Source organism: Bombyx mori, chromosome 24, assembly GCF_030269925.1.
Source record: "Bombyx mori chromosome 24, ASM3026992v2".
Taxonomy (NCBI): Eukaryota; Metazoa; Arthropoda; class Insecta; order Lepidoptera; family Bombycidae; genus Bombyx; species Bombyx mori.
Genome location: NC_085130.1, coordinates 10,012,501 through 10,028,904, shown reverse-complemented (window position 1 = coordinate 10,028,904; position 16,404 = coordinate 10,012,501). Strand labels below are relative to the sequence as shown.

Here is a 16,404-nt window from a genome sequence, read left to right as displayed (position 1 = left end):
CCTGAACAGAATTCTGTTCTGTTCACTAGGCCTGTGGACTCGCACGTACCTGAGCATGAGCCGCCCCGCCCACTCCGCCAGGCAGTCGGACCCCGAGATCCTGACGCAGGAGTACAGGTCGCCGATGTCCTCGCTGCACTTCCACTCGATGGCTTCAGCCATCTGAGGTGGTGGAAAAGCATATATTACATGAGTAGAAACAACGAGCTCCCTATATTGAAATTATTGTTAAGTACAGCTTAAAAATAGCCATATCTAAATATTTGTTTATCTGCTGACCAGACCAATGTAGCTATCGTTCCATGTGAAGTACGTCAGAGCGGTACTGACATGTCAATGTCAGTGGACTCACACACGACAGGACGAATTGCCTCCGTGGCCAGCGCGCGGCCTCTCTCTGCCACACCACACTGTCACGGATCCTCTCCCCTCGATGGAGTAGCAGCATCCTATCGAACCACGTATCCGAGTCTGAAAACGAAATATGACTAGGGTTATAGTTATAACACCAGTTAAGTGGGGGGAGGGCAGAACTGGACTTTGTGTTTGGTGTTAAGTGGTTACTGGAGCCCATGGACATCTACAACGTAAATGCGCCACCCACATTGAGATAAGCTATAAGGTATCAGTATAGTTACAACGGCTGCCCCACCCTTCGAAAACGCATTACTGCTTCACGACCGAAATAGGCAGGGGCGATGGTACCTATCCGTGCGGATTCACAAGACTCATTAAGACCACGAAGATTTATTGTGAATTTTTTTATAGCCACTTTATCAAGGCTTAATTCGGTGAGCACCGCTTGGGATGGAGCTGCGGGTTGTTGTTGTGGTCAAGTGACCTATGCCGTAGTTGCTGCGGTCAGTACACTACAAGGGTCAACGGGGGCGTGTCTTCAAGATCCTTCCGATCCACTAACGGTGCTTTTAGGTACCTCAAGCACCGGTCACCGTTCTCGTCGAACCCGTCGCTTGCGACGAAGGGCTCGACGAGTAAATTAACCCTCAGACACAGCCTACTGAATGTCTCGCCGGATCATCTCAGTGGGTGGCGTTTCCGATCCGGTGGTAGATTTTGCGAAGCACGGCTCTTGCTAGGGCCAGTATTAACAACGTCGTCAGGTTAGAGCCCCGTGAGCTCACCTACTCATTCTGCGTATCTAGCATAAGCCCTTGATGTTACTAGAATTGGTAGGATAAAAGGAGATGTGTCCAGATCGCCGATGGAGGTCGTCATGTCCCCATATACCCCTATGAACGGGTTCGAGAGTCAGACCACCCGTATACCACAGTGGTTCCAATGGTGGTCCTGTTGCAACAGTCTACCCATCGCCGGAGACCTCCCTACGTCCAGTAACGACGGAGCTGGTGGTAGGACCTCTTGTGAGTCGGCACTGGTAGGTACCACCACCCGCTTATTTCTGCCGTGAAGCAGTAATGCGTTTCGGTCTGAAGAGTGGGGCAGCCGTTGTAGCTATACTGAGACCTTAGAACTTGTATCTCAAGGTGAGTGGCCCATTTACGTTGTGGATGTCTATGGGCTCCAGTAACCACTTAACACCAGGTGGGCTGTGAGCTCGTCCACCCAACTAAGCAATAAAAAAAAAAGCTTCATACCGATCTCGTATTCTTGCAGACGGCGCTGAAGATCCTCGAAGTCGGTCCACAGAGGGGGGCAGCACGAGGCCTCCCTCTCCCTGTCCTGCTCCCTCATGGACTCCCAGTTGGCCAGGCGACCGAAAGTCGCCTTCAGACCTTTTGGTTTAAAGCGCATTTGTTTTCATTTGCAAAAGTACAACGCCATTATGTAATAATTTCAATAAAAAAATTCATATTATATTACGTATTATAACTAAAGATATATTTTATATGTTTTTATAGTAAACGAATTAATAAGTAAATTCATAGTTTTTTATTTTAGTAATTACTAGCGAACCGCCCTCGCTTCGCTTCCGAAACATTAAATTTTATTATTGATAGGTGAGTCCCGCGATGTTGCGCGCGGTACGACAATAACTGCGGGTGACGCCGCGGGGCGAAGCTAGTCTAAAAAAGTAGCCTAAGTTACTCCTTATATCATCAGCTACCTATCAGTGAAAGTCTCGTCAAAATCGGTCCAGATATTAAGCGGGAACAAACTGACAGACAGACAGACAAAAATTGTAAAAAATGTTATCTTGGTGTATTTACCGTATATATGTTCATAGCAAAAAGCGGTTATTTCAATATTACAAACAGACACTCCAATTTTATTTATATGTATAGATGAGTAATGAAAGGAAATATATAAAAAAAAATTGTTCATCACACGAAAGTGCGCATGATGTGGGAATCGGACTTTTTTATTTATTGCCCGTGTAGGCAGACGAGCATACGGCCCGCCTGATGGTGAGTGGTTACCGTCGCCCATGGACTTCAGCAATGCCAGGGGCGGAGCCAAGCCGCTGCTACCGTTTAGTACTCTCCACAAGCCTCGTTTGAAGAAGGACATGTCATAGCGCTCGGGAAACACCGTGGAGGAGAGCTCATTCCAAAGCCGGATGGTATGTGGCAAAAATGATCTCCGAACAGTAATTAAGTGCGATAACCACTATGCCATACACACACAGGACGAGCTGGTAGAAGTGAAAACCGAAGACTAGTATTGGTAATCTCTGGTCATAATCTATGGGTTATAACGGTCATTGAATTATTCACTTCACTAATTGTTAACGGATCAACGTCGCGTCATACATTGACGGCTGTGATTGGCCAGCGGTGACGTCATATCGCACGAACCAATAAGAAATCAGGGAACGCAATTGCGGCGCCAATTGTAAAAAAAAAAATTACGCTTTTTTAAAATAAAATCATTTTTTCTTATACTATTTTTAATTCAAATTTATTTTCTATTTTTTAGTTGGATTTTCTATAAAAGCGTATTTAGTCAGTTTTTTTAAACTATTATTTATTTTTCATTTTTTTACTTGAATTTCAATTTTTTCAATTTTTATTTTTAACTGTCATCGGTCCTTAATAAGTATACAAAATTTCGAGTTAAGCCGACGTTTTGAAGGGGGTCAAAATCGTGTTCAAAGATTCCGTTACAAACATACATACGTCTGAAGCTAAGAATAAGCTTATAAGAATAAGAATAAGCGAAGAATAAAAGCGTATTAAAAAGACCTATATTTTTATTATTTATTATTTACCTTTACTTTATTATTAACCTATATTTGAGTCGACTATTATCGAAGCCGGCAATGTGACTTTTGGACAATTATTGGTAAATCAGAAAAACGAATTATTGACTTTGTATTCCATTGGCAGTCACAAAACTCTTCTGAACGACATCTTAGATAAATAACAGGTTAAGTATTAACCTTTATTTAATGCAGGTTTTTAACCGTATTCTTTGATGGAGAAGATTATATTCAAATCAATCTGTATTGACATATCAATAACATTTTTTTGTCCAAATGCACAGATTGCCACCTTTGATAGTAGACGACTCATTTGTAAAAAAATTAAAAACAATATAATTAATATTGGAAGAAATAAACGCATTTATTCATTTTCCTGGCCACCTATAAGAAATACCTATAAGAAATAGACGCAACACATCTTTAACGCGGCGCGCAATGGAACGCGAAGACAATCACCCGGGGTCAACGACCTCGTGTACCGCGCGGGAACGTATCCTTTAAAGCTTGTGACCTTAAGAGTCTATGCCTCTAAGGTTGGGCACGACGCTGGTTGGTACACAGTTGACATTGTCATTGTTAATAGCCAACTTACCATCGATTGAGAATTCTTTTTGCTGCACCACGACCACATCCTGTTCTTCCCACGACCTGTGATTCAGAGAATCTTAGATCACTACAAGATATAAATTCATAAGTTTTGCTTTGATTATGACATATGCAAAGATTTATCAGTGCGCGCGGGTAGGTACCACCGCCCTGCCTTTTTCTGCCGTGAAGCAGTAATGCGTTTCGGTTAATTATACTTGAGACCTTAGAACTTACATCTCAAGGGGGTGGCGCATTTACGTTTTAGATGTCTATGGGCTCCAGTAACCACTTAACACCAAGTGGGCTGTGAGCTCGTTCATCCATCTAAGCAATAAATAAAAAAAACACGTGATGACGAATTATCAATAGATGCAGTGTCTAAAACCTACCCACCTATATACGATTTGACACTCCAGTCATATCCAGATGATGTTATTCGAGACAATATTTGGGAAAAAATTGGCAAAATTCTTGTTTCCGAAAGCAAGGCAATAAAATCGGTATAGCTCTTTTCCTAGTTGCGGATAAATTGTCCGACATAATTATACTGAGCACTAAAACACAACTGTATACAATAAAAACTGCGGGTAGACTGGCCGTCGGTCGCGGTCGCTGACATCGGAAGGCTACCTTAACGTTGTGGTGGCGCATAGTATAGCTCTGTCTCGCTAACACGTTCGTTTTAACACGAATGAAAATCGACCGTACAAACACCCGGTGATTGTACGTTAAAATAACGAATACAAAGAAAGCGTGCAGGACAATGCCGTGTGAATCCAGCCACAGGTTGAAATCTCAATTGCATTATTGCAAGAGCTGTTCGTTCAAATGCATTACTGCTTCACGGCAGAAATAGGTAGGGTGGTGGTATCTCCCCGCGCGGACTCACAAGAGGTCCTACCACCAGCGAGACTGCTACACGACGGTACTCACCCTAAAACAAAGCGATCTTCCCGACCAGCCCTCAGGACTAGCTCTTCCTGCAGCAGGACGGTCAGGCCGGAACCTTCGCTGCTTTTTGTCCTATTCACCAGTCCCTCAACGGACTGACTCACTCTGTAACGAAATTCCACGAGCAAAATCAATATTAAGCTTCTAAACAATACAGCACATGGTCACTAAAAGCCACCTATTTCCCCCTCCCCCCCTGTGTTACGGGTACCAGAGGCAGTCATACATAACTTATATACGAGTGGTCTTCTTTTTTTTGTTGCTTAGATGGGTGGACAATCTCACGCACATCTGGTGTTAAGTGGCTATCGGAACTTATAGACATCTAAAAAGTAAATGCCGCCACCCACCTTGAGATATGAGTTGTAAGGTCTCAGTGGTAACAGTACAGCGGCTGCCCCGCCCTTTAAGCCAACACGCATTACTGCTTCACGGCAGAAATAGGCAGGTGGTACCTACACGCGCGGACTCACTGGTTATTATGGAGCTATGAGGTTTAAGTTTTCATGAATTTTAATTTGAGTAGGCAAAAAAATAATAATACGCGCATTAATAATGTTTACAAAAGCCATCTGTTATCTATGAGTGTTATCTATGGATAGGCCGGTTTTGCATCAACATTTATTATATTTTAAATAAATACCAATATACATATAAGCTTGAATATAAAAATTTGTGGGCTAGGCCACTTTTCCACTTGATACCTCAAAGTTCATTCACGTTTTGAAGCCTATGGCCTTATCGTATACTAATGAAATAGTTCACAGGGTGATGTCCCACTGTGCGGACTCACAGCCCCCACCCCCCAACCCCCCTTGCGATCTATTAACAAAACAACCACCCCTCGATTCTCCGTAGAGTGTCCACGAACACCCGGGACAGTTCCAAGACGAGCTCCATCATCTCCCCCCCCACCGCTCCGAGCAGCGCCGCTAGATGTCCAGACATCGCGTCGTCGAAGTCGAACCCCGGACTCCGGTTACGGCTGAGCTCTGTACAGAGCTGCACCAAGAGTGCTATTGAAGATTTTGTGTTCGTCTGAAACAATATGCGTACTGGTGGTAAGACCTCTTGTGAGTCCGCGCGCGTAGGTACCACCGCCCTGCCTATTTCTGCCGTCACGCAGTAATGCGTTTCGGTTTGAAGGGCGGGGCAGCCGTTGTAACTATTCTTGAGACCTTAGAACTTAATCTCAAAGAGGGTGGCGCATTTACGTCTTAGATATCTATGGGCTTCGGTTACCACTAAACATCAGGTGGGTCGTAAGTTCGTTCAACAACCTAGTAAAAATATAGAATAATATGCATTTTTCAATTAAGCAATATCTAAGAGCGGAGAGCACTTAGCATTGCGAAAACTTGCTTAAAACTGTTTGAATATTAAATAATAAATAGTTGGCGTGCCTTGGACGCGCAATGTAGTACAAACGTTTCACGAGGTCATTGACCCCACAATCTAATTTTTAATAGTCTTCAAAGAAATGAGTGGTTCTATATGTTCAACCATGTTCCATGTGATCGAATTTGAATAAAAATAATTTAACTAACACAGCAGTCAATGTATACGGAACTCAATTTTCAATGACAACAAAAAAATAATGATGACCATTGCGTGCTACACACGCGTTTCTAATTAAACAAATTTAATCAATAGCTTTACCTTTGAGAACCGCAACACCTCGTCCAAGACTTCGGCAATTGTGATCTGCACGTCCAGACCGGGTGCGGACGCGGCTGCGGAATGAACCTAGGTTTGAGACGCGACGCTTCAATGGAGTGTGAACAGTTTTGCCCCTGTTCAATCGGGTATGTACCACTGGTCTATCTTGTGGCGGGTAGCCGTCAGAGAACACAAGGACCTTTTGGCGGGAACGCGAGGAGTGAAGTTGTGTGATTTGTTTTATTTTGTCTATGTCGTGTTTCTTCAGGTTTAAATGTGCAATAATGGTGGTTTATTAACTGTTTTAATATCTGTGAAAGTGCACAAATGTGGGAAAATGAAACAAAGCCGCTGGACGTAACTTCTCGGGATCCTCAAAAAGTCCACTGAAAAAATCTCAGTAGATGACCACCATTTTACTGAGATTATATTTCATCTCATATAATCTCATTTCATAATATCATTTTTCAAATATAAAAAAATAGTATTCATTAAAATTTAAATAAGACTTGACTTAAAGGTCTTAGTTGCCAGGTCATAAAATCCTTTAAAACAAAACATAAGATATTTGGCAGATGCCTGAACCTCGCTTACGACATTTTCATAATAAGCCTGCATTAGATACAAGTTCCCATCTTCCCTTTGTTGTATATCAACAATCTATTTCTGTTGCGAAGTCAAACTTGGGCACGATTCGAAGAGTAGGACCACAGCTTTACAATCAATTTGAGACGTCATGTTGCGCATGGACTCTTGTTTAATTTGCAACTTGCTAGATACAACTGGAGGAGGATATCTGTCTTAGTACCATTAGTAGGGTCAGTGCATTATTGAGGACGTACGGGTACTATACTGTAACTACACTGAGACCTTAGAACTCATATCTCGAGGTGGGTGGCGCATTTACGTTGTAGATGTCTATGGGTTCCAGTAACCACTGAACACCAGGTGGGCCGTGAGCTCGTCCACCCATTTAAGCAATAAAAAAGTTAAAGTAAAAAACATTGAAATCAAATCGTTTTTTACTGTTAACCTCTGTAACATATTATGTGTCCCGGTTAGTACGTCAGCATGGACCTCAAAGTTTGGGGGGGGGGTCGCTGGTCTGGAGTCTCACCTGGTCTCGCAGTGTGCAGGCGTGTGAGGCAGGCCGCGCTCCGGAAGGTGCCGAGGTGGGCGGGGGCGGCCGTCAGCGGGGAGGGGGCCGCGGTGGGGGCACTGCGACAGTATTGAACCGATTTTGAAGGTTTTTTTTCGAATATTAATTCACTAATGAAGACATTTATTGTTATTATTGATCTCTGGGGCAGACCGGTTCTAGAGTGGAGACCGCGCAGCGGAAGACGAAACGTGGGACGCAGAGGGGACCATGCGGGTGGGCACCACCTTCCAGCCTAATTTTACCACGAAGTAGTCGCGCGTCTGGGTTTGAAGAAGCAGCCGTTATATGGCACATCTGTGACTCGACCTCACGTCTCTCAGAGAGGGACGCGCCGGGTGTGGGCTCTCGTCACCGTTAGGACCAATCGACTGCGGCTAGGACCACTCCACATGCGGATAAAATAACAAGTCCAGTTCTCACCCGAGGTCCAAGGGTTCGTCCCGCAGCCTCGCCCTCGCCAGCCCATCTTGACCCTTGGCCGCGGCAAACAGCATCCTCGTCATGTTCCACACGGCGCTGGTCACGTCGGGCGGCGTCTTGCTGTGCAGTATCGGCAGACATATCGCGAGATAGAAGCACTCGGTGAATCTGTCGTGGAAATATAGAATGAGTATATCTATATAATAGTCTTTATTGGTGGTAGGACCTCTTGTGAGTCCGCGCGGGTAGGTACCACCACCCCGCCTATTTCTGTCGTGAAGCAGTAATGCGTTTCGGTTTGAAGGGCAAGGTAGCCGTTGTAACTATACTGAGAACTTAGAACTTTATATCTAAAGGTGAGTGCCGCATTTACGTTGTAAATGTCTATGGGCTGGTCCAGGTGGGCTGTGAGCTCGTCCACCCATCTAAGCAATAAAAAAAAAAGATCGGCCGTGATTTCTATGACAGTGAGGGAACTGACCTCGCATGAAAGCTTGTTGTGGACAGTCCTTGGATGTCCCCGGTCAGGCCTTGCCCCAGCCCCCGCAGCAGACTCCCGGTGTACCTGTCTGCTCCCTGCGCAACCCTGAGGACGGGCGTGAGGGAACTTCTCTGACGTTTGGGGGCAGACTGTTCGTGATCCTCGCACAGTTCTGTTGAAAGATTCCTTTTTAATACGCTTTCATTAGCTTCAGACGTGTAACGGAATCTTTGAACATGATTTTGACCCCCTTCAAAATGTCGGATTAACTCGAAATTTGGTATACTTATTAAGGACCGATGACAATTCTATAATAAAAACAGAATTAAAAAAAAAATTGAAAAAATTTAAATTCAACTAAAAAATGAAAAATAAATAATAGTTTAAAAAAAAACTAAGAAAATACGCTTTCATAGAAAATCCAACTAAAAAATAGAAATAGATTTTTTTTTTATAAATTTGAATTAAAAATAGTGTAAGAAAAAATGTTTTTATTGTAATAAAGCGTGGGGTGCTTTTCAGGATATTATCAAAATAACCCTTCTACTTATATCTGTTCATAAAATATTCATAACTACCGATACCATGCACTCCACGCTTTTTTTTACAATAAAATCATTCTTTCTTACACTATTTTTATTTCAAATTTATTAAAAGTTATTATCTATTTTTTAGTTGGATTTTCTATAAAAGCGTATATTGTTAGTTTTTTTAAACTATTTTTTTTAAATATTATTCTACGGTCGCAAAGGTCAACCAGGTATACAATCTTCATCACGGATGACCGATAACATTACATTTTTATTAGTGACAGGACACCAGTACTAATCTTCCGCACCCAAAACACTTCCAGAAACCACGGTGTTCAATTTTCTTCGACGGAACTTATCACACACAGACATTATACATTTCGGCCTCATACGTCAAGGATATTAGCTGGTCCTTGAGGTCCTCGGTCGGTACATAGGTGGTGGAAACAATCCAGACTGATCGAAATGATTGAATTGAAATGATTCTTGTCCACCTGATGGTTGTCCGGAAGAGATTGCTCTTAGCGACAAGACCGCCAATTGTACTTTTTTGTATTTCATGTATCGCACTGTTTATTTGTTTTTTGGTGTACAATAAAGAATACTCTCCCTCTCTTTCTCTCTCTCTCTCTCTCTCTCTCTCTCTCAGACTTACTCTCAAAAGCCTTTTTGGCCACGTCCCCGGCGGCGTTACGGACGTCCGCCGCTGGGTGGTCGCATAGCTTTACCGCCAGCATCACGGCTGATCTCAGGACCTCCGTATTCCCATACCGCTGCAGTCCCGATCTGATGACCCCGAGAGCCTCCTGCTTCCAACACATTGCAGGAGACCAGAATGCAATTATAAATAATAAAAATAAAATAAATAAATAAATAATAAGTTCTAAGGTCTCAGTATATTGTAGTTATGTATGGGAACGTATGTTAAGTGTGGGAACTTGTAGATGTCGTACCTGCATCTTGAGGTCAACATGAGGTCGAAATTTCAATTGTATTGTATAAGTAATACATTGCTGCCTCAGTCTTCAAACCAGAACGTGTGTCTACTGGTAGTGGTACATAATAGGGGGATGACCATTTAGCCCCCCTCCCTAATGGCTACACCAGGGTACGTTGTGACGTCACTTTACAGACACTTTTCTCCCACTGGATGGATAACGAACTGTCGGTTTGCTTATGGACATTTTAACAGTGAGAATGCCACTCCTCAACTTGAGACATGAGGTCCATATCTCAATTATATAGTATAACAACTGTTTCATCTTTCACACGTAGACAGCTTCGCGGCAGATATAGTCAGATTGGTGGTACCTACCCGTGCAGGCTCACCAATAACTTCCTCTTGAAAGTCCTTCGTGACCACCAGTTAAGTATCCTTAGAACATGTAGCTACTGAATTTGAAGCAGGACGTGATCGCATAGTTTGATACCAGCACACCGGACGTGTTCCCCATCAGGCCACTGTTTTATTGCTTAGATGGGTGGACGAGTTCACGGCCCACCTGGTGTTAAGTGGTTACTGGAGCCCACAGACATTTACTACGTAAATACCACCGCCCACCTTGAGACATGAGTTCTAAGGTCTCAGTTTTTAACAGTAAACGGCTGTCCCACTCTTCAAACCACATTACTGATTCACGGCAGAAATAGGCAGGGCGGTGGTACCTACCCGCGCGGACTCACAAGACGTCCTACTATCAGTTGATGGCCACCAATATTATGTTTAGTACGCGCACCTTGACACAATCACCCCCTAACAGCCCTTCAAAGTTCAGGGTGGATACGACGTCACGTATGACGTCATCATTTCCCGGGCCGTGCTCTAAGTACTTCGCTATAACGCGCAGACATCTCAGCTTTTCGGCTTTGGGCAATCTCGAAGCTTTCGAGAGAACCGTTCTGAAAGTTGACATTTTTGTACGCCCTGTACATAAGCTGCGGGACACCAGGGACGATCTATCTCTAAGTAGTTATAAAGGGTGTTCTTTATTATAGACTAAAAAAACATTTTAGCGTGCTTTCATAAGATTGTCCTGGTGCTTTTAGGTACCACAAGCACCGGTCACCGTCCGATCGAACCCGTCGCTTGCGACGAAGGGCTCGACGAGCGAATTAACCCACAGGCACAGCCCAAAGAGTTTTTTGCCGGATCTTCTCAGTGAGTCGCGTTTCCGATCCGGTGGTAGATTCTGCGAAGCACTGCTCTTGCTAGGGCCAGTGTTAGCAACACTCCGGTTTGAGCCCCGTGAGCTCACCTACACGTTAGGGCGAAGCTGATATAGCCACTCAAGGCTATCTGCATAGGTATGGAAAAAAAAAGCTTGTCCTACATATTATATTGGCACAGGTCCTCAGGAGTTCAGAAGTAGGCAGCAGCCTGGTTACTTTCCTGGCACCGCTGATGTCCATGAGCGACCTTACCTTACCGACCTTACTGTCTACTTATAACGGTAATAAAAAAGGAGCGATGACATTACAATATTTTTATTATTTTGGCTTATATTAGGCCAGACCTTTCCTAATCCAGTATCCCTATAATTAGATTTTTATTCAATTATAAAAAAAAAAGAACATAATATTCCTAACCTAAAAGTACATGCTATTATCCGCAACATGAATCCTATAATTCTCTTAAAGTAAAGCTGAACACAATGCGTGACGTCATACGTAGCTGATCGTTGTGCACTATAATCTGAGGTTAGAGGTTATACTGGCCACAAATGACGTCACACGTAATGAGAATGCGTTCAGACAAGTTTAGTCAATTTGTAAGTGCTGTAGCGGTGGTGCTGGTTTGTTGAAGAGACCAGGAGGCTGTTAACTCTTGTACAGTTACCACCATCGCAGAGTTTAGTCACATTGCATTTGTTTTAAAGAGGACTATGCACAGGGTGTGCTATATTACTAAAAAAAAAACTAGTCTTTTTTTTTATTGCTTAGATGGGTCGTCCACCTAGTGTTAAGTGGTTATTGGAGCCCATAGACATCCACAACGTAAATGCGCCACCCACCTTAAGGTATAAGTTCTAAGGTCTCAGTATAGTTACAACGGCTGCCCCACCCTTCAAACCGAAACGCATTACTGCGTCACGGCAGAAATAGGCAGGGTGGTAATACCTACCCGCGCGGAATCACAAGAGGTTCTACCACCAGTAATTACGCAAATTATAATTTTGCGGGTTTCATTTTTATTACACGATGTTATTCCTTCACCGTGGAAGTCAATCGTGAACATCTGTTGAGTACGTATTTCATTAGAAAAATTGGTACCCGCCTGAGATTCGAACATCGGTGCATCGCTCAACACAAATGCATCGGACATCTTATCCGTTAGGCCACGACGACTTCAAAGAATACGGTTTCAAAATCAAGAAGGAATCACGGACCTGATGTCTCAAGGTGGAAATGGTGGACTACTGTTTAAAAACCTGCAAAGTTTCCCGGAACGCACCAACAGATGGCGCTGTATTCAATAATTTCGTCACTCACTTGAAGCTCTTGAAGCTGCAACACCTGGGGCAGCCCAGCTGGGCGTAGTACAGCAGCCTCACGTAATCCGACACGTTCGTCTTCAGGTACGTCTCTAGGACACGTTGGTACGAGGCCAAGGATTCCCTCGCTACTGTCTCGTCGTCACACACGGCCAACGTTTGGCCGAACAGTTCAGCCAATTTTTGCACGGGATGTTGGCGGCGCGCGTCAGCCAATACCGCCAACACGGTCGGCAGAAGTCGCTCCACGTAAATATTATGCTTAGTGATGATTTGAAGTATGCGGAGCATGCACAGCTTCGTCTCATCCGACGTTGAGTCTGCGACAAATGCCGGAAGTTTTTTTGTTGGCTTAGCAGGCAGACGAGCGTACGGCTGACCTGATGGTGAGTCGTTACAGTCGCCCATGGACCTCAGCAATGCCAGGGGCACAGCCAAGCCGCTGCCTACCGCTACGGACACGTCATAGTGGTGTTGTGGCCTGGTATTAGTACCAGCTGAATGGGTGAGGCACGTGAAGGTGCGTCAAGCCAGGGTTCTGGTGCGGCACGGCGTCTCAAGCTGCGGTCACAAGTCCAGTATATTATCCCACGAGGGCCACTGTGGGTGCGACCGCACGTGGGGTGTCCTCGCGCACCCCCCCCCACACCCGTGGTCGGGACCGACACCAGCCCCGGACGTAGCATACGCAACAAACATATTTCTTCTTATGTATTTTATCATTAGGCATAACTGTTTACTGGTAGTAGGACCTCTTGTGAGTCCGCACGGGTAGGTACTACGACCCTGCCTATTTCTGCCGTGAAGCAGTAATGCGTTTCGGTTTGAAGGGTGGGGCAACCGTTGTAACTATACTTGAGACCTTAGAACTTATAATTATGTCAAGGTGGGTGGCGTCATAGATGTTTATGGGCTCTAGTTACCACTTAACATCAGGTGGGCCGTGAATTCGTCCACCAACCTAATAAAAAATAAACATAGTACATATGCATTGATCAATTAAGCGATATCTAAGATCGGAGAGTACTTAGCATTACGAAAACCTGCTTAAAACTGTTTGTACTTCAAATAATAATAAAGTTGGCGTGTCTTGAACCGGCAATGTAGTACAAACGTTTTACAAGGTCACTGACCCCACAATCTAATTTTTAATAGACTTCAAAGAAATGAGTGGTTCTATATGTTCAATACTATTCAAGGTGGGTCAAGGTGGGTGTCGTATTTACGTCGTAGATGTCTATGGGCTCCAGTAACTACTTAACACCAGGTGGGCCGTGAGCTCGTCCACCCATCTACCCGCCACTCTTTTTTTTTATTGCCGTTGTAGGCAGACGAGCATACGGCCCACCTGATGGTGAGTGGTTACCGTTGCCCATAGACTTCAGCAATGCCAGAGGCAGAGCCAAGCCGCTGCCTACCGTTAAGTACTGTCGACAAGCCTCGTTTGAAGAAGGATATGTCATAGCGCTCGGGAAACATTGTTGAGGGGAGCTCATTCCAAGGCCGGATGGTGCTCACCAGCCGAGTAGTCCGGGAAGGCGTCGTAGCGGACGGTAATCGTTCCGGGGTGCGCGCGCAGGAAGCCGTCCAGGCAGTCGGCCACCGCGTCCAGCAGGGGTCTCCTGCGCTGGTGCTGCAGGCAGGTCCGCACAAGGAGCCGGACCGCGGCGTCGGCCCCCTCGCGGCGCGCCCCGCCCCCGCCCCACCCCGAGATGGTGTTCAGCTGGACATGGACGGGTCTATCAGCTCGCTTGTGACGTCATCAACTCGTAGTCAATTCAACATGCATTACTGAGGGTAACCCAAAAAGTGTTGGTCAGGTCCTGACGTAGCGCACGCCAAGGAGCATCAGCTTCCACATTATCTTCAATATGAGGCAACACATATAAAGAAATACGGTCGAATTGAGAATCCCCTTTTTTTTATTGCTTAGATAGGTGGACGAGCTCACAGCCCACCTGGTGTTAAGTGGTTATTGGAGCTCATAGACATCTACGACTTAAATGCGCCACCCACCTTGAGATATAAGTTCTAAGGTATCAGTATAGTTACAACGGCTGCCCCGCCCTTCAAACCACATTACTGCTTCACGGCAGAAATAGGCGGGGTGGTGGTACCTACCCGTGCGGACTCATAAGAGGTCCTACCACTAGTAAAGGAGAGCGGAGCTCTTCTTTGCTGAGCAGTTGAGGGTTACCAGGTCGAGGTCCTCACCACGTCCACTTGGAGACCGTTGAGCGCGGCCCCATCCTCCACCGCCGTCACGTACTTCAGCAGAGCGGGAATTAATATCTCGCAGTTGTGTTGCAGGTCAGAGGCTGAGTTGCAGACGGCCTGTAACAGTGGGGGGTTGGGGGGGGAGGTCAAAGGGGGCTCGGCTCGGGGAGCGACTCATTTATTTATTAGATAGGACGAGAAGTGTGGACGGAGGAGACGAAAGCTTTCTTCCACAAAAGTGTAGTTTTAAAATTGTACTTTTTTATCCAGGATACCAGATCCGGGTGATGATAGGATCGTCCTCGGAGTTCGCCTATTGTATAATTACTGTGACGTCATCACGTCGGAGTGCAACACATTAATAAAAGATGCAATTTTAAAGCGACCCGTGAATCGGCGTGCATTGCATTGTAGTAATTCTAGCGGCCCGCGCTTGTGTGTGCACTGCATCGTAACATATTTGGTCCCTAACTGTATAAAAACGCGTGCTACCGCTGTATCCAGTCATTCAGAAGCCGCGCTAAGCAGTTGAAGTATAGGCAGAATTCACACTTACATAGTTAACTATATACGAATGGTAACAATTCAAGTTAATTATAAGTGCCCGATTTGTGATATTGGGTTCCAATAATAGTCCCGTGAATCGCGACTTTATTCATTAGTTGGAATACGCTCCGTGGAACGTCCCGTAACGTCCCGGAATCAGACTCTGCACCTAACACTTCTCAATTGATGCCAAGGAGCTGGAGTGTCCTCGATGGACCCCAGAATCCTATACTTCTGAATCACCATATTTTAAAGCAGCGGTCGGGGAACTTTTTTAATTATTACCCCAAAATATTTTTGTGTAAGTTGATATTACCCCATTGCGAAGAACAAAAAAAAACTAAATCACTTCTTTTTAGCATCTTTCATATTATTATAGTCCCCAATGAAATACCTAGGTCAATCACATGAACTTTGTGTTTCCAAATAATGTGTTCTATTTCATTCTCTCGCCGGCTTGAGTTTTTGTGTCTCTATGGACTTATTTTTTCGTTTCGTTTCATTTGGTTTCATCGAGTTTGAAATCACAACGATTCTAAAGAAGTTTCACTTCAATAATATATAGAAATTTTACCTTCCAATAAAATTTGTATTATGTTTCCTAAGACGTCCGAAGTCCATTATGAGAGTACATCGTATGATTTCCACTGCAGGTCGCTAAATTTGACTACTTCCGTTTCCTAAGTCCCGCCTACAGCGCCCTCTATAACGTCTGGAACCGAACCAACAAGCAAAGACAAGCCGCCATATTTGTCATTGTTCGGCTCATAATGATGGATGTAGCCCCAGGAAGACATTATCTGGACTTCGGACGTCTTAGGAAACATAATACAAATTTTATTGGAAGGTAAAATTTCTATATTATGTGTTCCGTTTGACGTCCGAAGTCCATTATGAGAGACTGTTTGTTATCTCCTGGTGGCTTGTATTTGAAATAAAATAATATTTATTTAAAAAGCAACAATGTGACTTATTATGTTTAATTGAAGCAAAGCTTGAATTAAGTACATAATTTAAAATAATTGAAGGTAACCGTATAATATTACCCACTTAATTCAAATCGACCTAATACGATTTAGGACGAAAATACTGAGAAAGATTTCTCCGAATTTACATCAGTGTTTGATGCATCAATAATATGTTTTTGATAGAACTTTCTAACAGTATGTTCATGT

The 16,404-nt window shown here is 44.3% G+C and overlaps 1 protein-coding gene across 1 annotated transcript in view; it reads right to left on the bottom strand.

Moving 5' to 3' along the window:
• LOC105841651 (uncharacterized) overlaps positions 1-16,404 on the bottom strand; it is a 69,839-nt gene that overhangs the window by 18,455 nt on the left and 34,980 nt on the right. Inside the window, exons 29-43 of the mRNA XM_062675759.1 lie at positions 14,681-14,800; positions 13,985-14,189; positions 12,465-12,786; positions 10,712-10,874; positions 9,631-9,781; positions 8,446-8,617; positions 7,965-8,132; positions 7,500-7,600; positions 6,383-6,456; positions 5,565-5,761; positions 4,706-4,828; positions 3,777-3,832; positions 1,617-1,754; positions 353-471; positions 50-162 (exon numbers count right to left, since the gene is read on the bottom strand). Coding sequence (XP_062531743.1) covers positions 50-162; positions 353-471; positions 1,617-1,754; positions 3,777-3,832; positions 4,706-4,828; positions 5,565-5,761; positions 6,383-6,456; positions 7,500-7,600; positions 7,965-8,132; positions 8,446-8,617; positions 9,631-9,781; positions 10,712-10,874; positions 12,465-12,786; positions 13,985-14,189; positions 14,681-14,800 — 2,222 coding nt within the window. The remainder of the gene's footprint in view (positions 1-49; positions 163-352; positions 472-1,616; positions 1,755-3,776; positions 3,833-4,705; positions 4,829-5,564; positions 5,762-6,382; positions 6,457-7,499; positions 7,601-7,964; positions 8,133-8,445; positions 8,618-9,630; positions 9,782-10,711; positions 10,875-12,464; positions 12,787-13,984; positions 14,190-14,680; positions 14,801-16,404) is intronic.